The 11,034-nt window shown below is 37.8% G+C and overlaps 1 protein-coding gene across 1 annotated transcript in view; it reads left to right on the top strand.

The window, feature by feature from the left end:
• CDYL (chromodomain protein, Y-like) overlaps window positions 1–11,034 on the top strand; it is a 63,147-nt gene that overhangs the window by 45,421 nt on the left and 6,692 nt on the right. Inside the window, exons 3-4 of the mRNA XM_010000972.1 lie at window positions 8,860–9,116; window positions 9,696–9,868. Of these exons, the coding sequence (XP_009999274.1) occupies window positions 8,860–9,116; window positions 9,696–9,868 (430 nt within the window). The remainder of the gene's footprint in view (window positions 1–8,859; window positions 9,117–9,695; window positions 9,869–11,034) is intronic.

An 11,034-nucleotide genomic window follows, 5' to 3' on the forward strand; every position in this document is an offset into this window, starting at 1 on the left:
GGCTGTGATTATTTGCTTGCGATTAATCCTGAGCCTCGGGTTTTTTTGTTTTATTTGCTTGTTTACCACTATGCTTTTGATTTCAAAATTTGATGAAAACATGTTCTTATGATGGGTGTTTTTCCAACACTCATGTTCAAGGCCATGTTCAAGATCTTTGCTATCTCTGCAAATCCTGCAATGTGGAGAACCATGCCATTTGCACTAGGGTCAAGCTGTATGGCAAGATGATGTGAAGACAAATGTCTATTGTGTTTTCTGGTAGTTGCCTGCAGTAACACAGGACAAAGCCCAATTGAGGGAGGATATAAAATTTTCTCATGCAAAGCATGTGACCCAAGTCTTTTATTCTCAGTGGTCTCCTACTGTTGCCATTAGGACTTTCTGTGGGTTTTTTTTGTTGTTGGATTTATTATTATTATTATTTAGTATAGGAAGAATAAAGAATCCTGGATATTCTCCATGAGTTCTCCAGTTCAGGCATGTCCTTACAGAACTGCTGATCCTAACTAGGTTTGCCAAAAACAAACAGGAGAGCAGGAGAGCACAGGTTGTATTTACTTACTCCTTCCATCATGCCTCATTTCAGCTCTTGCCAGTAGATCATATTTGGGATTTATTACTCTCCACCAATATAAAAAGACGTTTTGGCAAGATGATACACTGTCCTGAATCACTTTTTTAGTTCAAAGCACTGAACTATTCAGCACCTGGTGCACGAGATACCCAAAGATACCTTTCATCATCCTGCTTTTAGTACAGGCTTATTTTCCCTAAACATAGGAAAAACTGGGGAAGAGATTGCACCTAGAACAATTTGTGAGTGCCTCTTTAGATGTGGAGTAAATAGCAGTTTTGTGCTTTGCTTAAAAGCAGGGTCTTTAAGAAATTTTCTTGGCTCAAGTCCTTTACTCTCTGATCCAGACTGCTTTCCATTGAGTATCCCTGAATCAAAAGTAAGAACCTGCTTGGCATGAGCATTTTTCAATCTGATGTTCAGTTAATCTCTAAAAAGTACCCAAAGACCTCACATGAAGACTGCAGAGACTCCTCCTTTGTGCTTTCTCTGCCCACCCCAGACAGGTATTTCTGTCAAAGTCCATAATTTCTGATATGTGGGTGCTGCTGCGGAGCAGTTTTCTCATGTTACTGGCCAACAACATTATGTATTGCAGGCTACCCAAGTATAGGGTGTTGCTGGCCATGTTAACACGCACAGCTGTGTGCATTTGTGTACTGGAAGATTGCCTCTGTTCTGCAAGCTCATATGGCTTCAGGTGATGTATTCATTGACCACCTCTTAATGAACCTGTTGCTGAATGCCCCATGGGAGTTTTAAACATCTATCAATGACAGATGTCAAGGAGTGGCTGGAAAGACCTATAGCTCCTTGAGGTAGGATACATAAAACCAGAGATGCTTCATCAAAGCAGGGATGCTCATTCCAGATACTCTCTTAGGAGTTCTAAAATCCTAAAAGTCCTCTGGCCTTGTTTGCCTAATACTTTTCTGCACTGAAATACCAAATGTTTCAGTGGGCAGTTGTGAATGGAACTCTTGCAAACTCTGGTACTTCAATTCTCATATATGTGACAAGAATGAAATGTGAATACTTGTTGACATTTTCAAAAAGAAGGCAGATGACAGACAGTATTCTGCCAAGATAATGGTGCTATACCCATCTATCTAAATCTCATTCATAATGTAGCTAAAAGATTTTAGAAAGTTTGTATGTTCCTACAAGAATTATGTTATTTGTACATTGCATGTATGTGTTTGTGTCTATACAGGAAACTGCCTGAGGTGTTTCTGGCAGCTATCTCTTCTAAGCTAGCCTTACATTAGAGCACACTTATTCCACAGGAAGAGAGCAAATTTTTAGATCACTTTAGGGATTGGATTAAATTGCAATGAAGGGCTCTTAATATAGAATGTGTTCACCTTAGGAGTTAGTGTGAAATAGCAGGGTATACTTCAAGTTTAAACCTTAGCCTATTTTGAGATAGCTTTCCTCTACAGATGAGCCCCAAGAGATGTCCTTACTTAGCTCTCAAGTTTGAGAGCATTTCGAATGAATGCTGCAGAATCATAACCTTCAGCTCCAAGAATATCAAAGGACATGACAGACAAGTTCTTCCTTATGAAATGTTCTCAGTGTTAACAGGTCTCAAAAAGGAGTCTAACTTGGGAAAGGCTTGTCTTATTTGATTGTGCTTGTGAGAAAAAGAAACTAATTCTTTCCTTCTCCCACGAAATACTTGGATGCATGCTACTGTGAAATATGGCTGGGATTTTTTTTTACTCTAGTAATATCAGAGGAGTTTGGGAAGTAGTTTGTTGGGGTATTTTTGTGTGGTTTTGTTTTGTTTTTTCTTACAACCACTTTAATAACAGCTAAAATGGTGAGAATGATCATGTGCACTGTTCTCTGTTTGTCAGTAGTGTCCTGATTATAGATTCAGTGGAAGAAAAACTAGTCCAAAATGAGTCTAAAAATGAAGGGGAGAAGAGAGCAATCCTAATTTATCTTGATGCCACGATAAACAAGAAAAATAATTGCTCATCTGATGAGTGTTTATTTATGTATTTCAGGTGAAATAATAAGAATAGAGATACATTTGTAAAGCCTCTTGGAGTTGTTAGGCGTTTTTTTGTCCACTGTAAGGCAGCATGTGGAAAGTTTACTCAGTACCTTGTGCATAAAAATGCAGAGGTCCTTTTTGACGGTAGTAAAACTTACTCAGAATCTTTAGGAGCTTTCTTGCCAAATTACATATTAATGTTATCCTTTTTTTTTTTTTTATGGACATGGTCTTAATAACTGCTAGATCTAGTATTATGTTATTTCCATCTTTTTAAAGTATGTAAGCCTTTTATTTCTGCTTATATGACTTAAAATAGTCAGACTAAGATAAACCTATTCAACTTGAGGGTGGAGAACTGCAATTTTCTGTTGTAACAACTGCCCACTCACAGTAGTAGAATTGTGTGTTCTGATTAGTTGTGGGTTTGGTTGGTATTACAAATTTGTCTTCACATGGGTGCTTATGCTCTTGAGAAGGGTAGACATTCAAAAGCAAAAATAATTAAATAGCCTATAACATATGTCCAATGCAACCAGTAATGCTGCCATCTTCCTAACAGTATCATTGTAATCATGTAAATATATTTGATCAATGTCAATGCTGTAAGTAATAGAAGAAGCAGAGAGAACTACAGAAGGAAAAAACAGCTACTATAGACCGTATTACTCCAAATTTGACATGGCAGCCTAGATAAAATGTCATGAAGGACTGAAAAACTTTTGGATGAATTGAGAAGTATGACCAAGGGTGCATGTGTGGATTTTTTATTCTCATGTTAATTTTGTCCACAACGGTGTCCTGGAAGAAATATAGATTTTATAGGCACAATGTTTCAAAGTGGCATTTAAAATTAACACCTATACACATTGTAAGGAAAAGAGGAATTGAGGGCATGAGAAAGTGGCTTGTTTTACAAACTAGAGATAAGACACTGACAACCAAGCCTGCCAGCCACTGCAGGATTGGTTGCTACTGAGTTATGGTTATCTATTGCTGATGTTTTACCGAGTCCTACCACAACAATTTGCCTGTTAGTCTGCGCTTAAAACCTACATTCTTTGTGTATGAAAAGTTGACGTATTTGCAAAAACAACAGAAGCTGGCTGAAGAATATGTAATGGTTCCCTATGTGACTATTTCCTAGAAACAGAATCAAGAAGTGGTTAACTTTATTTGAAAAGATAAAGTTAGTGCACACACCTCCCCCTCCCAACAGTAAGAGTTTTGAGGAGGTTTCAACACCAGTGGGCAGGGTATCACAGGGATCAGCTGCCCATCGTTTGAAGACACAGGACCATTTCCCCATGCCTTTCTCCTCCCAGGCATCTTTGGGGATGCCTGTTCTAATGCTGGGGTATGTGCAGATTATTATTGGTAGCACTGTCGTTTTGTGTGCTGCATCAATATAACATATTCTGAAAGGATGTCAGTAAAGTGTATCTTTCTTTTATAAATTACCTATGCCTTCTGAACACTTTCAGAAACACAAAGCTAAAGTGTATTTCAGGTTAAATGTACAATAAATTAAGATTTTTTTCTTCTTCTTACAAATATTTGTAGTGACATTTCAAAGGAAGTTGGAACTTTTGTCTGATTTCAAGATGTAAGTGCTGTAAATATATACACTCAGACAAAAAATGGTCACATATAGAGGTTTTTTAGAACCATCATTTTTAATTTCTATAATCTGTGCCAATATGCTGCAATTCTAAGAAATATTTTCTATGTACTTGCTGAAGCAGAGATAGGAAAATTGCTGGAAACTGCAGTATCACTGTCTACAGTTGGTGTGTCACTGTGTGAAATATTTGATGTAGTGTACAGTGAGGACTGGAAAAGCTTAAGTGTTTGCAGTTAGAGCTTGCTAGTACATCTGAGCATGTAGCAAAACACCACCATTAGTAGGCAAAAAGGGAATGTGAGGCAAGCCACGCTGGACAGCTGCCATGAAGTCTTGTGGATTATGTATGCACTGAAAGTATAGAAAGGACTTTGGAAAAAAAACAATTTACTTCTAGTGATGATTTCCCCCAATCATATTTTTCCTCTCTGGAACTTGAGTTGTAATAAGTAACAATCACAGTGTTATTTTTTTGCAGTTAACACTTTAAGAAATTGTTATTGCTGGTGTTTGTTAATTTGTTATTCAAGAGAGACAGACCTTATTAACCATTTCGTCACTTAGCATAGGATGTGGTTGGTGCATGAAGGTCCCTCAAGCTCCTTGTGAGCACTGCAGACATATCTGAAAATACTGAGTGATTTCATTATTAAAAGGAGACGATACTTTCAGCACAGATGAACACCAAGCCATAAGGAGAGAACAAAGCAAAATCCATGCAAAATTATGCCTACAGCAAACCATACCACCATGCCTGGGCAGTGACTGGTTCTTGACTACATGCTACTGCTCAGGAAAAGAGCATTTTGTTTCTTTTGGGTAGTTTTCTGTGAACACCTGCTCAGTGCTAGTTTTAAAAACAAAACAAAGCCGAGCAACAAACCAACAACAACAAAGAAAGCATTAGAAATTATTATGGAGGAGTAGAAGACAAAAAAAGAAGGCTTGAATATGCCATGTTAAAAATCTCCATCTTGAATGCCATTTTGGATCCTATTCCAAGATGTAGTAGGGACTTGGACTGGCTTCTGGAAGAAGGAATGGTAAATAAAATTGGGGCTAATCAATGTGGAGAAGAGGTATGATGAAAGAAATGAAGAAAGATATAAGTTGCAGAACTTACTGCAGAAAGATCCTTTGGAAGACAAAACCATAGTGGTTTCAAAAGTAAGTTGGACAATCCCATGGAGGATAAAGATTTAATTACATGGTTTGCTTGCACCTTATGGTTCTGGGCATGCAAATTGCTAAATTTCTCGTTGCTGGAGTTGAGGAAAGTACTTGGGCAGCATTGCTCATAGCTCCCATCTTCTTATGCTCATTCCTTAGATATCTGTCCTAAGCTTTTCAGAAACAGCATCTTGTGTCAGACAAACCTTTGAATTAAGGATACCACCACTAGTACATGTGCACTTGAAAAGAAACATGCAAAAGAGTCTTGCCTGTCATTAGAGCATATTTGTTGTGCCCCCAGTATTGGTGCTGGGAGGGGAGTGTTAGTACTCTAAGCTTTCTATGTGAGCTAAACTGAACTTCAGAATTTGGGAGATATTGAGGCAGGAATACCTTAGAGAGGAGCCTGGGATTGTAACTTTTGGATTGTTGTGAAATTGTGTGTTGCTTGTTTTAAGTCTATTTATCTAGATGTCTGGCATCGTGCATTTTAATTGTTATGCCACTCATATTTTGGAGAGATGGCTTTTTTCTCTCTTCTGCCCGTGGAATGGGGATGATTATACCTTTGCTGCTCTGTCTGTTTTGCAACTTCTGTATTTTGTGTCTGTTTTCCTCTTGAATAAGACCTGTTCCTTTCTTATCTGTTGCCTATAGCTTTTTTTTTTTTCCTAAGAGCAGCTGCAAGAAAATGGTGACTGTTAATCAGGTTTTGATCAGCAGCTGCAAAACCAAGTAGTCCTCTTAATTTAATTTTGCATCTGTATGGTGAAGTTTTTTGAAGTAGTAGTATGTCTTCACCTTTGAGAAGATCACATTACATGAATTAATAGTTTGCAGTTTGAAAGGGTTTTTTGTAACTACAGGAGTTGTTTGTTACCTCTTAAACATAGTTCTGCATTAGTTGACAATATCTAGGGTAAATTGCCTTTTTTCCAAGCCCTTATTATTTTTGGAAAGCTCAAGTTTGAAATAAGAGGGCTGTTTTGGTTGGTTTGTCTTTGATATGCTATTGCCATTAATGTATTAAAATGTGTAACTGCTTTTGTTATGTTATGAAATCTGTATACTAAAACGTAGTCGTAATTAACGTAGAAAAAAGTAACCTCAATATAAAATCATGGTGTGAGGAAATCTGTGGCAACACACTTAATTCTCTGGAACTTTTCCTCCTCATTTGCTGCAACACATGTCCAAGACAGTCCAGTGATAGGCAACCTTTGCCTATTTACACAAAGCATGAAGTACTGCTTTGCATCGCTGACTTGTCTCTTCACTTCTGATGACCGAATTCACAAGACCCTCCTACAATCTAAGGTGCAGGAGGTCACAGGCTTGCAGTGGTCATGATAAACTGACAAATGTATCTTAACTCTGTCAGTGCTGTTCTTTAATCCATACCAGCTGAGCAAATCTCCCTGCACAGAGCTATGGTTTCTAAAGATGACATGTTTTGATTCCCTTCTAAGTATCTTAGAACTGTGTTTACAAGATTAGATGTAGGAGACTCCAGCCACTGAACTGCAGCTGTCCCTTGTTTGTGGTTTGAAACTGCAGCTATTGACAAGTGCAGACAGACTTCGTATATAAACTCAGGAAGGTTCTTGCCAATTCATTAAGCATGGAAAGTGTTGTGTGGTGATTGTGTTGGTGGGTCTTGCCAAAAGTTTTGAGTCTCAAAGTGTAAAATCATTGCCTCTTACACCTTAGAGGTAATTTTCTGGTATTTGAGTATGTCTTTAGAAGTACAAGTCATGGGAAAAGATCTACTCAAAGCTTTCACACAAGTTTACTGACTTTTTTTTTTGCTTGGTGTAGTCTATTGTGCTCACCTGGTTCTCTACTTTTTTCACTTCTCTCACTTTTTTCACTCTGGCTAGGACAGAAGCCATAAAATCTCTTTTGCAAGGATGTCTTTTAAAGGGATGAACACCAACACCACCAACATAGTGTGGTTTATAAAGAAAAGTACCAAAAACGTTCCTCATCAATTTTGTAGTTGGTATGCATCAATATTTTTTTATTCTGCTGAAATGAAAAAAAAAAAAGAAATTTGATAAGCCATGAAAAATTTGGGAATAAATGAAACCTTTTTATAATATAAAATATTAACTTTCCACTGTATAATGTTCTAAGTTGTAGTTTCACTAACCTTTCTCTTAGTATCTCTCTCGTAGTTGAAGTAAACATTTGAATACAGTTAAAATGTGGAGATATAGGATATTCCAGTTATTAAGGTGGGACTGTTTAATGTCTTCACTGTACACACATGTTTAAAGTATCATCGGGAAAAAAAAATCATAGCATCAAACATTATAACTTTAAAGATACATCTTCTTCAAAAAGATAATGACTAATTAAGCAAGATGGCATCAATGGCATTTAATTAGTAACTTCCTTGTACAGTTTTAAGACGTCATACACCTGATGTCCTGAAGTACCTGTTTGTGATCCAGTAGATTTTAACAGACTCTCAAACCTCAACCTTTGAAAAGGCTTTTCAAAACTTCTCTGTTTTGGCTTGTAACACTTTTTTCCAAGACTTTTAACCCTACTGTCTGTCCCGCCCCCGGTGCATATTTTTATTAATGGCACAAATTTTTTTGAGATTCCACATGAAGACTTTAACATGCAGTGAAGACTTTAACATGCAGCTGGATTAGAGTTCCAAGGTGTTCTCTTATAAATGCTCATTATTCGTTATTATGTTTCTAATGTGGAGTACAGAAAAACCTGTCCCTTCTGTGTCATGAGGAATGGCCTGGTTACTTGCATGCCTTCAAATTCTATTTAAGTGACTGGGAACAAGACCAGAAAGACACAATGCTGTGTTTGCCAATTCTAATACCAAAAATTGTTTAGACTTGAGAAATATCTCATTGTCTATGAATCCATTCAAATATCTCTCATTGCATGGGTCTTATTTCCCTCTCACAGAAGTATAGTCTGTATTCCTTAATTTCCATTTTCCTTTAAAGACTATTATGCATTATATGATCTTGTCAATCAAGTCCTTTATTTGGCTTATTGTAGGTGTCATTTGCTTCTCTAGATTAACTTCTCATGGCATTTGAAACAAAAGGCTTCTGCTTTCTTTTTTGCAATCTTGATGCTGTTAGAGAACTTGAGGATGTTGGAAAGGTAGAAAGAGCATTAACCTACTGAAGTGTATGGGTATTAGGAACATGAAACCTTGCCCTTCCTTTTAAAAATAAGCATATGGTAATGGGTTTCTTAGGCTCATTTAAAATGTCTTTTCTCAAAATGTAAAATTAATTTCTTGGATCCCTTAGTCACTTTAATTTTGCTTTGTGCACAGGGTCTATTTCTGTAACACTTCGGTCCCTTTGAGAAGACTGAGTTTCATATTTGCTTTATGTTCTTAATATAACTGGTGTGTTTTCATGCTAACAGGGCTTTTGAAACCGCTGAGCAAATAGAATGCAATTGATAGAATGTTATTGTTTAAACTATTTCCAGGTACATCCACCTTTATGGAAGCATTAGCAGCCAATGGTACAACCACCATACAGACATCTGTAACAGGAGTGACAGCCAGCAAACGGAGGTTTATTGATGACAGGAGAGATCAACCTTTTGATAAGAGGCTACGTTTCAGCGTGAGGCAAACGGAGAGTGCGTACCGGTACAGAGACATTGTTGTCAGGAAACAAGATGGATTTACACATATTTTGCTATCAACAAAATCATCTGAAAATAATTCACTAAATCCAGAGGTCAGAACAATTCTGATTTGGGGAGGGGAAGGGTGCTGAGGGAGTCTCTGCCTCATTTATGCCTGTTATTGAGGCACAAACATACATGAAACAAGATTCAGGTTGTTGCTTGCAAGATTTAACAACTGTCTTGAAGTGTAATTCAGCCGAGTTTTAATGATGTAACCTGAACATGTAGATATGCATAAGACTCGGTGACTTATGAAGTGCAACTTGAAACATGCTTTAGCCTGAATTAAAGTTCTTTTTTTTCTGGAGTGGTTGCATATGCCATCTGCTGTCCAAAGTACAGAAATGCTAAACGAGTACTTTAGTTACAGATAACATCTAATAGATCTTCTCTTAATGGTTTTATTCTGTTAGTCTAATTACATTTTTGAAATGTAAAGCTTCTAATATACATTTTTTTTAAACTGTATTGTTTTGGTATAATGAAAAAGTTACCTTTTCTAATGATGGGTGAATGGATCCTCCGAAGAAATTTAAGATGTCAAAAAATCTCATTGGGAGGCGGAGAGGAGAACAGTATAGGACTTTTTCAAGATGTAATAAGATGCTAATGATTTTTTTATTTTTCAGGTAATGAAGGAGGTCCAAAGTGCACTGAACACAGCAGCTGCAGATGACAGTAAACTTGTGCTGTTCAGCGCAGTCGGTAGCATTTTCTGCTGTGGTCTTGATTTTATTTATTTTATACGACGTTTAACAGACGATAGAAAAAAGGAAAGCACTAAGATGGCAGAAGCTATTAGGTATGTTAAGATTTATCTTCAGTCATCTGAGTGGATATTCTTCATTGTCGATTGTTTTATCTTTTTTCATTGGAAAGGCTCTGATTCAACAGGATCTCAGACATTCACCTGTTGTGTGATATAGTGTGCAACACTTCTTTATACTCCCTGTCCCTTTCTATTTAGGTTGTCACTTCGTGCATCACTATTTTTACTACTAAAATTTAACTATGAAATGTGGTAGTACAGTAATATTCCTCCAGTTGAAACCAATTTTAAAAGACATTTAAACAGCTGCAGGGTTTCAGGAAAACAAATCTAACGCACACAAATACAAGACTGCATTGGAGTGACTTAATATAGTACATTCAAAGCAGTGGAATGATGATTATGTAGTTAAAGGAGTACATTAATACTAGTGTATATCGTTCCAACACTAAGTGCCAAACCTAATGTTTAAACAAAATTAGCTGAACTACTGCAAAGTAGAAGCATATATACAGAAAAAAACACAGTGAAGACCAAGCAGGTCTGTGACCATGGTTTTGAGGTATGACTACAGCCTCACCTAAGAGAGGGCTGTGAAGCATGTGGAAATACCACAAGTGCCACATCAGCTGGTGCTTGTAGGAGGGGCATTGGATCCACTCCTGCCCAATTACTGTGTGTTGCTGTGCTGAGAGAAGTGCTAGTATTTCACAGAATCAGAGCATTGTTGAGGTTGGAAGGGACCTTTGGAGGTCATCTTTGTTCAACCTGCCCCTCTCAAGCAGGGTCAACTACAATAGGTTGCCCATGACGATGACCAGGCAGGGGTTTTTAGTATCTCCAAGGATGGAGAGTCCATAACCTTGCTGGCTTGCTGCCTGTTCAGTCACCTTCACAGTAAGAAAGTGTTTCCTGATGTTCAGAGGGAACCTCCTGGGTTTCCATTTGTGCCTGTTGCCTCTGGCCCTGTCACTGGGCACTGCTGAAAAGAGCCTAGCTCTTTCTCTTTGCATCCTCCCTTCAAGCAATTATACACACTGATGAGATTCCCCCCAAGCCTGCTCTTCTCCAGGCTGAACAGTCCTGGTTCCCTCAGCCTTTCCTCACATGAGAGGAGGAGGAGAATCCCTTAGTCATCTTGGTGGCCCTTTGCTAGATCATCTTCAGTAGCGCCACACCTCTTTCACTAGGGAGCCCAT

This window comes from Chaetura pelagica, unplaced genomic scaffold (assembly GCF_000747805.2).
Source record: "Chaetura pelagica isolate M959 unplaced genomic scaffold, ChaPel_1.0 scaffold104, whole genome shotgun sequence".
NCBI lineage: Eukaryota > Metazoa > Chordata > Aves > Apodiformes > Apodidae > Chaetura > Chaetura pelagica.